This window comes from Hydractinia symbiolongicarpus, chromosome 9, assembly GCF_029227915.1.
Source record: "Hydractinia symbiolongicarpus strain clone_291-10 chromosome 9, HSymV2.1, whole genome shotgun sequence".
Taxonomy (NCBI): Eukaryota; Metazoa; Cnidaria; class Hydrozoa; order Anthoathecata; family Hydractiniidae; genus Hydractinia; species Hydractinia symbiolongicarpus.
Genome location: NC_079883.1, coordinates 10,598,790 through 10,613,113, shown reverse-complemented (window position 1 = coordinate 10,613,113; position 14,324 = coordinate 10,598,790). Strand labels below are relative to the sequence as shown.

Here is a 14,324-nt window from a genome sequence, read left to right as displayed (position 1 = left end):
TTACATGAATGCTAACAAAGGCGACGATACTAAGTGCGTGATATTACTTTCCAATATGACTGCGTACATTCCGTTTATCAACGCATTACGCCAGAACGTGCGCGCGCGTTACACAGTAGACCATGCAGCCGAAATGCGACAGTGCGACCCTGCCAGGAGTCGAACCTGGAATCCCCTGATTCGTAGTCAGATGCCTTATCCATTGGGCCACAGGGCGATGCTTATGACTTCGCCCCATCGTTATTTTGGCTTGCGCATTCGTTTTACTTACGACAGAATTCTTCGTGTTTGTAGCCATGAAAGAAAGGGACTTCTGTGAGTGAATTTTTTTACTGTGGTCTAATAAAAAAGTCGAAACGCAGTGCCCAATATATGAATTGCTCCTAATAGCCGGAAACAGGCCGTGTCGATGATGTAGGCCGACATACGCAACGCAAACCAAAGAACGCTTTATGAAAATCCTAACACGGGCGCGGAAGAAGCCCAAATTAACAGAGTAGATGTAATGCTGAAGACCTCAAACTCCAGCAGCTTCTCTTTCAGACTATTGCGTCGTGCTACAAATAAAAATTAACATGCTTTCGCATAGTCGCGGCTCCCAAAACGGACATTATACGATGTACAGAAACACACATTTCTGTTTTCGCGCCAAATCAATTCCCGGGAGTGGTACTTTTACGTCCGCATACTTCGCACCGTCTTAAATTATATCTCATTTACACGGTAATGTTTAGTATACTTCTACTGTGATAACAAGCATCGTTTATCGTTGGATTGTTGTAAGAAAACATTAAAAATGAGTGAAGCAGCTTCTCCAAAGAAAATCGCACCCAAGAAGAAACCTGCTGCAAAGAAGACAGCTGATCACCCTAAATATGTGGACATGATCAAGGCTGCTATCGCTACCCTAAAGGAACGCGGTGGTTCATCTCGCCAAGCTATTACAAAATATATTCATGCAAATTACAAAGTTGCTGAAAACTCAGATCATCATCTGAAAATGGCTCTTAAACGAGGAGTAACATCAGGCGATTTGATTCAAACTAAAGGCACTGGTGCTTCTGGATCATTCAAGCTAGGTCAGGTAAAAAAAGAAAAACCTAAGAAAAAGGCCGCAGCAAAAAAGCCAACGGCAAAGAAGCCTACTGCAAAGAAAAGTACACCAAAAAAGAAGCCAGCAAAGAAGAGCACGCCAAAGAAAGCAGCAAAGAAGCCTGCCACAAAGAAAGCCTCGGCTAAGAAACCAGCAGCTAAGAAACCCACAAAGAAGCCTGTTGCTAAAAAACCTGCAGCAAAGAAGGTCAAAAAGACTCCCAAAAAGGCAGCAAAGAAGACCGCAAAAAAATAATTTGTGTGTATCTGGCTATTACATTAACAAACGGCTATTTTTATAGCCACACATTTACAAAAAAACATTATCTTGGTACAAAGTTAAACTTGTTTAAGTCACTTAAACAGTTAAAAAAGAGTAATTTTAAGATTAGATTCCCTAAGTTTAAGTATTTTCGTTTTTAAATTTCTTATTTTCTTGCTTTTACTTTTCTTGCCCTTCATATTTTTAACATTGTCAAACTTTATGTAGCATAAAATTTTTATGTAGCATAAAATTTAAACAGAAAGCAGAACAAAGTTTGATATAAAAAGCTAGCCGTAATATTTTTTATGGATGTGTGGCTATAAAAATAGCCGTTTTTTGTTTGGTAAGATGCTTAGGCACGTTCCCCACGAATTCTTCTTGCCAACTGGATGTCTTTAGGCATGATTGTAACTCGTTTTGCGTGAATGGCACACAAGTTAGTATCCTCGAACAAGCCAACAAGGTACGCTTCAGAAGCCTCTTGCAGAGCCATAACGGCTGTGCTCTGGAATCGCAGATCTGTTTTGAAGTCCTGAGCAATTTCTCGCACAAGACGCTGGAAAGGCAACTTGCGGATCAAGAGCTCGGTTGACTTCTGGTATCTTCTGATTTCTCTGAGAGCAACTGTACCAGGTCTGTAACGATGTGGTTTTTTCACTCCTCCAGTAGCTGGTGCGCTTTTCCTCGCAGCTTTAGTGGCGAGTTGTTTTCGTGGAGCCTTTCCTCCAGTAGATTTACGTGCAGTTTGCTTTGTACGAGCCATATTTTAAGAAGTCGATGTAGTACGGATACACAAGACGGTCTAAAATGCACTATCGCGCCAAAGTTTTATTTCTCATATTGATTGACAGCTAAGGTTCAAAACAAACCATTTGATTGGTGCTAAGAAAGTAATTTCTGATTGGCTGCATAATGACATTACGCTCATTACTTTAACATTTTTATAAAATCTGTGTTTTTTGGCTACGGGAAAACGGCTGTATCTTCTGATACACAAAAGCTTTTGACTTTTTTTTTTTTTAGTAAGTAGCAGAAGGTTTGGCGAATTCCAACGATGCCAAATTTATTGCCTTACTGAAACATTAAGACCACGAATTTTTAAAAAAACTACAGTTTTACTTAAAAAAATGTACAAAATGTTCGGAACATTTTGTAATGACGCAACTCTATTGGTTAATTAGGGTGTTTCCACGAGCAGTAGGTAATTTTATGGCCTCTTTTTAAAGCTGTCTGAATTCTGTTAACTCAAACGTTGTTTTTGTACTCGTTCTGTACGCAACTATATCAATATGTCTGGACGCGGAAAAGGAGGTAAAGGATTGGGAAAAGGAGGTGCTAAACGTCACCGAAAAATTCTTCGTGATAACATTCAGGGAATCACAAAACCTGCTATTCGACGTCTTGCTCGACGAGGTGGTGTCAAACGTATCTCTGGCCTTATCTATGAGGAAACCAGAGGTGTACTGAAGGTTTTCTTAGAGAATGTTATTCGTGATGCTGTAACCTACACAGAGCACGCTAAACGCAAGACCGTTACCGCTATGGATGTTGTTTATGCCTTAAAACGTCAAGGAAGAACTCTTTACGGATTCGGAGGTTAAGCGTTGTCATTGCTCAACAAAAACGGCTATTTTTATAGCCACAAATCTTTTAAAACATTACTTTGTGCACGCTTCCAAATTACACAATGTGTAAAGTCTTGTCACAGTTACATTTATTGCTATACGATACTATGTCATATATGACACAAAAAAAATTTAGAAATACTTTGTAGGGTTAATTTGCCTGGGAGTGTTTCCGTGAAAAGCTGGGTTAAGTTAAATGTAAGCAATAACATGGATCAATGTACTTGTCTTTTCTGCAAGTACAGCTAATAATACGTATGAAAAGTGAAGCTAATCCACACACACACATGGGGAAGTATTTTAAATGTAGGCTAGTGTTCTTAAGCACATTATTTAGAAGTTTTATTAACTTCGGTTAACTTGTAGTGACGCCAAGTAAATGTTTTTTTAAAGATGTGTGGTCTTAAAAAAGACCGTTTGTGTTTGGTAGACGTTGGTTTACTTGCTGCTTGTGTATTTTGTGACGGCTTTTGTTCCTTCACTGACTGCGTGTTTTGCAAGTTCTCCAGGCAAGAGAAGACGTACTGCGGTTTGAATTTCACGAGAAGAGATGGTCGACTTTTTGTTTTGAAGAGCCAAACGCGAAGCTTCGGAAGCAATGCGCTCAAAGATGTCGTTGACAAATGAGTTCATGATGCTCATAGCTTTGCTTGAAACTCCGACATCTGGGTGAACTTGTTTCAAAACATTGTAGATGTAAATAGCATAACTTTCCTTTCTCTTTCTCTTGCGTTTCTTTTCACCAGTTCCACCAATCTTTCCTCCTTTTTTGCCGGCTCTTTTTTCACCTTTCTTGGCTACTTTAGGTGCCTGTTTTCCTCCTTTAGCTGCTGCGTCAGACATGGTTAAAAATTTTTGCTACTTAACTTGTAAATAAGCATTAAACTGCAAGTCAAAACTTTTTGTTTATAAGTAAAAAAATCGGATCGAATTCGATCCGAAAACGCCGATACGCAATTTAATTGGTTAAAAAAAAAATCTTTTGTTTAATACTTAATTATGATTGGTTAAAAAAACATGATTTCGATCCTATTTTTATGATGAAAAAACGAGTAAAGTTTATTTCGTTAACACTTACGTTAAATATTCGTACGTTTTTGTATTAACTTACAAATCAAATCGCAGTTATGTCTGGACGTGGAAAAGGTGGAAAAGCTAAGGCTAAAGCCAAGACAAGATCCTCAAGAGCTGGACTTCAATTTCCAGTCGGTAGAGTGCATAGATTCCTTCGTAGAGGGCACTATGCTAACCGAATTGGATCTGGAGCACCAGTTTACTTAGCAGCCGTCTTGGAATATTTATCTGCTGAGATATTGGAGTTGGCTGGTAACGCAGCAAGAGACAACAAAAAAGCTAGGATTATTCCAAGACATTTACAATTGGCTGTTCGTAATGATGAAGAATTAAACAAACTTTTGAGCGGTGTAACCATTGCAGCTGGTGGTGTTTTGCCAAACATTCAAGCTGTCTTACTCCCAAAGAAGAACGACAAAGGACAGAAGAAGTAAACCGCTACACTCAGAAAACAACGGCTATTTTTATAGCCACACATCTTTAAAAAAACATTGTTTTTTTCACAAAACTATAACCTTAAAGTCTAATAGATAATCCATGCATACGCCTTGTCCTAAGTAACTCAAAGAAATTAAATAAAAAAATTTGATCACAACGTCAAAATAAATTGCACGTATTTGCCCCTACTAATGTCTACGGCCATACCACGATGAACACACCCGTTCTCGTCTGATCACGGAAGTTAAGCATCGTCGGGCCGGGATAGTACTTGGATGGGGGACCGCCTGGGAACTCCCGGTGTCGTAGGCTTTTCATTTTCATTTGTTGCCTTTTCATTTCAATGGTGCTGTGATATATTTCTTGTTATAACAATTAAGGAACGTGGCGGTTGTTGAAAGTGTTTCCTATGACATTTTCCTACGACATTTTCAGGTGATAGTACGAGAAAAAAGAGCTTTCAAATGCATACAAACTCGATCTATTGCCGATCATCCAATAACCCTGACGGAATGGCAAATAAAATAAAATTCCGCCGCCTTCCGAGGACTTATATCGCAATCACGTTTCGTAACAGCCAAGCGAGGTTTTACCTTAGCGTTTAAGTCACCACCGACATTTGGCCGCGCAACTTTTCTAAGCTCATTCATTTTGACTTAAGGAGGGGGCGAGCGCGGACGCAGGCCCCCACTACCAGAAATTGTACGGTCGAGTTACTGACGTTTGCAGTAATCGCAGAGGTCAGCCCAAGCGTAGTGCAATGCAAGAGCCTCACTCTGGAAGAAAACCCTCATTGATCAGTCTTTACTTCCCCGTCAGGTAAGTATGAGTTGGAACTGCACCGTAGCATGAGGGTACCCTTCAAAGTTTGTTAATGCTTGTGGCTTGAGTGTGTTATAAACTGCCGTGTCGCGGGGCATAGGCTGTATTCTCCCCCAGTGTACGCGTTTTGTTCCCGCCGTAGACTATGCAGAGTGCCGTCGGAAAGAGGACTGCTATTATTCTTTTATTGCTTATGTGGGCCGCCATCGGTAATAGTGCAACACCAAGGCAACCCGTGGTCACGGCGTGAATGAATCCACCTCCATGACCCAAGGCCAAAAATCAGATTAATATACTGACCATTCAGAGAATGGCCTACCAGATATTAAACTGATAAGAACAGATACTACACTTGATCTTAGCCATTAGGCCGAGAAGCGATAAAGAACAAGCGTTGCCATGATAGGCATCGTCCACACACCGTAACTGCTTGTGGAGCATGTCACGTTACTGTAAAGCTTACAACTGTCACCGCGTACGGATGGACGGCGACATAGTAAAAATCACGGCTGTTGATTTAGCCGTAGGATGGAGAGCGACTGTAGCGAGTGGATGGTAACTTACATGAATGCTAACAAAGGCGACGATACTAAGTGCGTGATATTACTTTCCAATATGACTGCGTACATTCCGTTTATCAACGCATTACGCCAGAACGTGCGCGCGCGTTACACAGTAGACCATGCAGCCGAAATGCGACAGTGCGACCCTGCCAGGAGTCGAACCTGGAATCCCCTGATTCGTAGTCAGATGCCTTATCCATTGGGCCACAGGGCGATGCTTATGACTTCGCCCCATCGTTATTTTGGCTTGCGCATTCGTTTTACTTACGACAGAATTCTTCGTGTTTGTAGCCATGAAAGAAAGGGACTTCTGTGAGTGAATTTTTTTACTGTGGTCTAATAAAAAAGTCGAAACGCAGTGCCCAATATATGAATTGCTCCTAATAGCCGGAAACAGGCCGTGTCGATGATGTAGGCCGACATACGCAACGCAAACCAAAGAACGCTTTATGAAAATCCTAACACGGGCGCGGAAGAAGCCCAAATTAACAGAGTAGATGTAATGCTGAAGACCTCAAACTCCAGCAGCTTCTCTTTCAGACTATTGCGTCGTGCTACAAATAAAAATTAACATGCTTTCGCATAGTCGCGGCTCCCAAAACGGACATTATACGATGTACAGAAACACACATTTCTGTTTTCGCGCCAAATCAATTCCCGGGAGTGGTACTTTTACGTCCGCATACTTCGCACCGTCTTAAATTATATCTCATTTACACGGTAATGTTTAGTATACTTCTACTGTGATAACAAGCATCGTTTATCGTTGGATTGTTGTAAGAAAACATTAAAAATGAGTGAAGCAGCTTCTCCAAAGAAAATCGCACCCAAGAAGAAACCTGCTGCAAAGAAGACAGCTGATCACCCTAAATATGTGGACATGATCAAGGCTGCTATCGCTACCCTAAAGGAACGCGGTGGTTCATCTCGCCAAGCTATTACAAAATATATTCATGCAAATTACAAAGTTGCTGAAAACTCAGATCATCATCTGAAAATGGCTCTTAAACGAGGAGTAACATCAGGCGATTTGATTCAAACTAAAGGCACTGGTGCTTCTGGATCATTCAAGCTAGGTCAGGTAAAAAAAGAAAAACCTAAGAAAAAGGCCGCAGCAAAAAAGCCAACGGCAAAGAAGCCTACTGCAAAGAAAAGTACACCAAAAAAGAAGCCAGCAAAGAAGAGCACGCCAAAGAAAGCAGCAAAGAAGCCTGCCACAAAGAAAGCCTCGGCTAAGAAACCAGCAGCTAAGAAACCCACAAAGAAGCCTGTTGCTAAAAAACCTGCAGCAAAGAAGGTCAAAAAGACTCCCAAAAAGGCAGCAAAGAAGACCGCAAAAAAATAATTTGTGTGTATCTGGCTATTACATTAACAAACGGCTATTTTTATAGCCACACATTTACAAAAAAACATTATCTTGGTACAAAGTTAAACTTGTTTAAGTCACTTAAACAGTTAAAAAAGAGTAATTTTAAGATTAGATTCCCTAAGTTTAAGTATTTTCGTTTTTAAATTTCTTATTTTCTTGCTTTTACTTTTCTTGCCCTTCATATTTTTAACATTGTCAAACTTTATGTAGCATAAAATTTTTATGTAGCATAAAATTTAAACAGAAAGCAGAACAAAGTTTGATATAAAAAGCTAGCCGTAATATTTTTTATGGATGTGTGGCTATAAAAATAGCCGTTTTTTGTTTGGTAAGATGCTTAGGCACGTTCCCCACGAATTCTTCTTGCCAACTGGATGTCTTTAGGCATGATTGTAACTCGTTTTGCGTGAATGGCACACAAGTTAGTATCCTCGAACAAGCCAACAAGGTACGCTTCAGAAGCCTCTTGCAGAGCCATAACGGCTGTGCTCTGGAATCGCAGATCTGTTTTGAAGTCCTGAGCAATTTCTCGCACAAGACGCTGGAAAGGCAACTTGCGGATCAAGAGCTCGGTTGACTTCTGGTATCTTCTGATTTCTCTGAGAGCAACTGTACCAGGTCTGTAACGATGTGGTTTTTTCACTCCTCCAGTAGCTGGTGCGCTTTTCCTCGCAGCTTTAGTGGCGAGTTGTTTTCGTGGAGCCTTTCCTCCAGTAGATTTACGTGCAGTTTGCTTTGTACGAGCCATATTTTAAGAAGTCGATGTAGTACGGATACACAAGACGGTCTAAAATGCACTATCGCGCCAAAGTTTTATTTCTCATATTGATTGACAGCTAAGGTTCAAAACAAACCATTTGATTGGTGCTAAGAAAGTAATTTCTGATTGGCTGCATAATGACATTACGCTCATTACTTTAACATTTTTATAAAATCTGTGTTTTTTGGCTACGGGAAAACGGCTGTATCTTCTGATACACAAAAGCTTTTGACTTTTTTTTTTTTTAGTAAGTAGCAGAAGGTTTGGCGAATTCCAACGATGCCAAATTTATTGCCTTACTGAAACATTAAGACCACGAATTTTTAAAAAAACTACAGTTTTACTTAAAAAAATGTACAAAATGTTCGGAACATTTTGTAATGACGCAACTCTATTGGTTAATTAGGGTGTTTCCACGAGCAGTAGGTAATTTTATGGCCTCTTTTTAAAGCTGTCTGAATTCTGTTAACTCAAACGTTGTTTTTGTACTCGTTCTGTACGCAACTATATCAATATGTCTGGACGCGGAAAAGGAGGTAAAGGATTGGGAAAAGGAGGTGCTAAACGTCACCGAAAAATTCTTCGTGATAACATTCAGGGAATCACAAAACCTGCTATTCGACGTCTTGCTCGACGAGGTGGTGTCAAACGTATCTCTGGCCTTATCTATGAGGAAACCAGAGGTGTACTGAAGGTTTTCTTAGAGAATGTTATTCGTGATGCTGTAACCTACACAGAGCACGCTAAACGCAAGACCGTTACCGCTATGGATGTTGTTTATGCCTTAAAACGTCAAGGAAGAACTCTTTACGGATTCGGAGGTTAAGCGTTGTCATTGCTCAACAAAAACGGCTATTTTTATAGCCACAAATCTTTTAAAACATTACTTTGTGCACGCTTCCAAATTACACAATGTGTAAAGTCTTGTCACAGTTACATTTATTGCTATACGATACTATGTCATATATGACACAAAAAAAATTTAGAAATACTTTGTAGGGTTAATTTGCCTGGGAGTGTTTCCGTGAAAAGCTGGGTTAAGTTAAATGTAAGCAATAACATGGATCAATGTACTTGTCTTTTCTGCAAGTACAGCTAATAATACGTATGAAAAGTGAAGCTAATCCACACACACACATGGGGAAGTATTTTAAATGTAGGCTAGTGTTCTTAAGCACATTATTTAGAAGTTTTATTAACTTCGGTTAACTTGTAGTGACGCCAAGTAAATGTTTTTTTAAAGATGTGTGGTCTTAAAAAAGACCGTTTGTGTTTGGTAGACGTTGGTTTACTTGCTGCTTGTGTATTTTGTGACGGCTTTTGTTCCTTCACTGACTGCGTGTTTTGCAAGTTCTCCAGGCAAGAGAAGACGTACTGCGGTTTGAATTTCACGAGAAGAGATGGTCGACTTTTTGTTTTGAAGAGCCAAACGCGAAGCTTCGGAAGCAATGCGCTCAAAGATGTCGTTGACAAATGAGTTCATGATGCTCATAGCTTTGCTTGAAACTCCGACATCTGGGTGAACTTGTTTCAAAACATTGTAGATGTAAATAGCATAACTTTCCTTTCTCTTTCTCTTGCGTTTCTTTTCACCAGTTCCACCAATCTTTCCTCCTTTTTTGCCGGCTCTTTTTTCACCTTTCTTGGCTACTTTAGGTGCCTGTTTTCCTCCTTTAGCTGCTGCGTCAGACATGGTTAAAAATTTTTGCTACTTAACTTGTAAATAAGCATTAAACTGCAAGTCAAAACTTTTTGTTTATAAGTAAAAAAATCGGATCGAATTCGATCCGAAAACGCCGATACGCAATTTAATTGGTTAAAAAAAAAATCTTTTGTTTAATACTTAATTATGATTGGTTAAAAAAACATGATTTCGATCCTATTTTTATGATGAAAAAACGAGTAAAGTTTATTTCGTTAACACTTACGTTAAATATTCGTACGTTTTTGTATTAACTTACAAATCAAATCGCAGTTATGTCTGGACGTGGAAAAGGTGGAAAAGCTAAGGCTAAAGCCAAGACAAGATCCTCAAGAGCTGGACTTCAATTTCCAGTCGGTAGAGTGCATAGATTCCTTCGTAGAGGGCACTATGCTAACCGAATTGGATCTGGAGCACCAGTTTACTTAGCAGCCGTCTTGGAATATTTATCTGCTGAGATATTGGAGTTGGCTGGTAACGCAGCAAGAGACAACAAAAAAGCTAGGATTATTCCAAGACATTTACAATTGGCTGTTCGTAATGATGAAGAATTAAACAAACTTTTGAGCGGTGTAACCATTGCAGCTGGTGGTGTTTTGCCAAACATTCAAGCTGTCTTACTCCCAAAGAAGAACGACAAAGGACAGAAGAAGTAAACCGCTACACTCAGAAAACAACGGCTATTTTTATAGCCACACATCTTTAAAAAAACATTGTTTTTTTCACAAAACTATAACCTTAAAGTCTAATAGATAATCCATGCATACGCCTTGTCCTAAGTAACTCAAAGAAATTAAATAAAAAAATTTGATCACAACGTCAAAATAAATTGCACGTATTTGCCCCTACTAATGTCTACGGCCATACCACGATGAACACACCCGTTCTCGTCTGATCACGGAAGTTAAGCATCGTCGGGCCGGGATAGTACTTGGATGGGGGACCGCCTGGGAACTCCCGGTGTCGTAGGCTTTTCATTTTCATTTGTTGCCTTTTCATTTCAATGGTGCTGTGATATATTTCTTGTTATAACAATTAAGGAACGTGGCGGTTGTTGAAAGTGTTTCCTATGACATTTTCCTACGACATTTTCAGGTGATAGTACGAGAAAAAAGAGCTTTCAAATGCATACAAACTCGATCTATTGCCGATCATCCAATAACCCTGACGGAATGGCAAATAAAATAAAATTCCGCCGCCTTCCGAGGACTTATATCGCAATCACGTTTCGTAACAGCCAAGCGAGGTTTTACCTTAGCGTTTAAGTCACCACCGACATTTGGCCGCGCAACTTTTCTAAGCTCATTCATTTTGACTTAAGGAGGGGGCGAGCGCGGACGCAGGCCCCCACTACCAGAAATTGTACGGTCGAGTTACTGACGTTTGCAGTAATCGCAGAGGTCAGCCCAAGCGTAGTGCAATGCAAGAGCCTCACTCTGGAAGAAAACCCTCATTGATCAGTCTTTACTTCCCCGTCAGGTAAGTATGAGTTGGAACTGCACCGTAGCATGAGGGTACCCTTCAAAGTTTGTTAATGCTTGTGGCTTGAGTGTGTTATAAACTGCCGTGTCGCGGGGCATAGGCTGTATTCTCCCCCAGTGTACGCGTTTTGTTCCCGCCGTAGACTATGCAGAGTGCCGTCGGAAAGAGGACTGCTATTATTCTTTTATTGCTTATGTGGGCCGCCATCGGTAATAGTGCAACACCAAGGCAACCCGTGGTCACGGCGTGAATGAATCCACCTCCATGACCCAAGGCCAAAAATCAGATTAATATACTGACCATTCAGAGAATGGCCTACCAGATATTAAACTGATAAGAACAGATACTACACTTGATCTTAGCCATTAGGCCGAGAAGCGATAAAGAACAAGCGTTGCCATGATAGGCATCGTCCACACACCGTAACTGCTTGTGGAGCATGTCACGTTACTGTAAAGCTTACAACTGTCACCGCGTACGGATGGACGGCGACATAGTAAAAATCACGGCTGTTGATTTAGCCGTAGGATGGAGAGCGACTGTAGCGAGTGGATGGTAACTTACATGAATGCTAACAAAGGCGACGATACTAAGTGCGTGATATTACTTTCCAATATGACTGCGTACATTCCGTTTATCAACGCATTACGCCAGAACGTGCGCGCGCGTTACACAGTAGACCATGCAGCCGAAATGCGACAGTGCGACCCTGCCAGGAGTCGAACCTGGAATCCCCTGATTCGTAGTCAGATGCCTTATCCATTGGGCCACAGGGCGATGCTTATGACTTCGCCCCATCGTTATTTTGGCTTGCGCATTCGTTTTACTTACGACAGAATTCTTCGTGTTTGTAGCCATGAAAGAAAGGGACTTCTGTGAGTGAATTTTTTTACTGTGGTCTAATAAAAAAGTCGAAACGCAGTGCCCAATATATGAATTGCTCCTAATAGCCGGAAACAGGCCGTGTCGATGATGTAGGCCGACATACGCAACGCAAACCAAAGAACGCTTTATGAAAATCCTAACACGGGCGCGGAAGAAGCCCAAATTAACAGAGTAGATGTAATGCTGAAGACCTCAAACTCCAGCAGCTTCTCTTTCAGACTATTGCGTCGTGCTACAAATAAAAATTAACATGCTTTCGCATAGTCGCGGCTCCCAAAACGGACATTATACGATGTACAGAAACACACATTTCTGTTTTCGCGCCAAATCAATTCCCGGGAGTGGTACTTTTACGTCCGCATACTTCGCACCGTCTTAAATTATATCTCATTTACACGGTAATGTTTAGTATACTTCTACTGTGATAACAAGCATCGTTTATCGTTGGATTGTTGTAAGAAAACATTAAAAATGAGTGAAGCAGCTTCTCCAAAGAAAATCGCACCCAAGAAGAAACCTGCTGCAAAGAAGACAGCTGATCACCCTAAATATGTGGACATGATCAAGGCTGCTATCGCTACCCTAAAGGAACGCGGTGGTTCATCTCGCCAAGCTATTACAAAATATATTCATGCAAATTACAAAGTTGTTGAAAACTCAGATCATCATCTGAAAATGGCTCTTAAACGAGGAGTAACATCAGGCGATTTGATTCAAACTAAAGGCACTGGTGCTTCTGGATCATTCAAGCTAGGTCAGGTAAAAAAAGAAAAACCTAAGAAAAAGGCCGCAGCAAAAAAGCCAACGGCAAAGAAGCCTACTGCAAAGAAAAGTACACCAAAAAAGAAGCCAGCAAAGAAGAGCACGCCAAAGAAAGCAGCAAAGAAGCCTGCCACAAAGAAAGCCTCGGCTAAGAAACCAGCAGCTAAGAAACCCACAAAGAAGCCTGTTGCTAAAAAACCTGCAGCAAAGAAGGTCAAAAAGACTCCCAAAAAGGCAGCAAAGAAGACCGCAAAAAAATAATTTGTGTGTATCTGGCTATTACATTAACAAACGGCTATTTTTATAGCCACACATTTACAAAAAAACATTATCTTGGTACAAAGTTAAACTTGTTTAAGTCACTTAAACAGTTAAAAAAGAGTAATTTTAAGATTAGATTCCCTAAGTTTAAGTATTTTCGTTTTTAAATTTCTTATTTTCTTGCTTTTACTTTTCTTGCCCTTCATATTTTTAACATTGTCAAACTTTATGTAGCATAAAATTTTTATGTAGCATAAAATTTAAACAGAAAGCAGAACAAAGTTTGATATAAAAAGCTAGCCGTAATATTTTTTATGGATGTGTGGCTATAAAAATAGCCGTTTTTTGTTTGGTAAGATGCTTAGGCACGTTCCCCACGAATTCTTCTTGCCAACTGGATGTCTTTAGGCATGATTGTAACTCGTTTTGCGTGAATGGCACACAAGTTAGTATCCTCGAACAAGCCAACAAGGTACGCTTCAGAAGCCTCTTGCAGAGCCATAACGGCTGTGCTCTGGAATCGCAGATCTGTTTTGAAGTCCTGAGCAATTTCTCGCACAAGACGCTGGAAAGGCAACTTGCGGATCAAGAGCTCGGTTGACTTCTGGTATCTTCTGATTTCTCTGAGAGCAACTGTACCAGGTCTGTAACGATGTGGTTTTTTCACTCCTCCAGTAGCTGGTGCGCTTTTCCTCGCAGCTTTAGTGGCGAGTTGTTTTCGTGGAGCCTTTCCTCCAGTAGATTTACGTGCAGTTTGCTTTGTACGAGCCATATTTTAAGAAGTCGATGTAGTACGGATACACAAGACGGTCTAAAATGCACTATCGCGCCAAAGTTTTATTTCTCATATTGATTGACAGCTAATTTTTTTACTGTGGTCTAATAAAAAAGTCGAAACGCAGTGCCCAATATATGAATTGCTCCTAATAGCCGGAAACAGGCCGTGTCGATGATGTAGGCCGACATACGCAACGCAAACCAAAGAACGCTTTATGAAAATCCTAACACGGGCGCGGAAGAAGCCCAAATTAACAGAGTAGATGTAATGCTGAAGACCTCAAACTCCAGCAGCTTCTCTTTCAGACTATTGCGTCGTGCTACAAATAAAAATTAACATGCTTTCGCATAGTCGCGGCTCCCAAAACGGACATTATACGATGTACAGAAACACACATTTCTGTTTTCGCGCCAAATCAATTCCCGGGAGTGGTACTTTTACGTCCG

General features: G+C 40.5%; 1 protein-coding gene and 6 non-coding genes across 7 annotated transcripts; 3 read left to right on the top strand and 4 right to left on the bottom strand.

Moving 5' to 3' along the window:
* The first annotated feature begins 4,687 nt into the window (after positions 1-4,687).
* LOC130658166 (5S ribosomal RNA) lies at positions 4,688-4,806 on the top strand. Its single transcript, XR_008985382.1, has one exon. It is a non-coding gene; the product is annotated as a 5S ribosomal RNA (ribosomal RNA).
* Positions 4,807-5,156: 350 nt separating this feature from the next.
* Positions 5,157-5,321, bottom strand: LOC130660129 (U1 spliceosomal RNA). The gene has a single exon (XR_008987330.1). It is a non-coding gene; the product is annotated as a U1 spliceosomal RNA (small nuclear RNA).
* A 185-nt stretch (positions 5,322-5,506) lies between these two features.
* LOC130661172 (U2 spliceosomal RNA) lies at positions 5,507-5,698 on the bottom strand. Its single transcript, XR_008988367.1, has one exon. It is a non-coding gene; the product is annotated as a U2 spliceosomal RNA (small nuclear RNA).
* Positions 5,699-10,563: 4,865 nt separating this feature from the next.
* Positions 10,564-10,682, top strand: LOC130658164 (5S ribosomal RNA). Its single transcript, XR_008985381.1, has one exon. It is a non-coding gene; the product is annotated as a 5S ribosomal RNA (ribosomal RNA).
* Positions 10,683-11,032: 350 nt separating this feature from the next.
* Positions 11,033-11,197, bottom strand: LOC130660128 (U1 spliceosomal RNA). Its single transcript, XR_008987329.1, has one exon. It is a non-coding gene; the product is annotated as a U1 spliceosomal RNA (small nuclear RNA).
* Positions 11,198-11,382: 185 nt separating this feature from the next.
* LOC130661170 (U2 spliceosomal RNA) lies at positions 11,383-11,574 on the bottom strand. Its single transcript, XR_008988365.1, has one exon. It is a non-coding gene; the product is annotated as a U2 spliceosomal RNA (small nuclear RNA).
* Positions 11,575-12,487: 913 nt separating this feature from the next.
* LOC130656216 (histone H1-delta-like) lies at positions 12,488-13,046 on the top strand (the record flags this gene model as incomplete). Its single annotated transcript, XM_057459045.1, has 1 exon — positions 12,488-13,046. A coding segment is annotated over exon 1 (498 nt), but the record flags the coding sequence as incomplete, so codon positions are not given.
* Between the last annotated feature and the right edge of the window lie 1,278 nt (positions 13,047-14,324).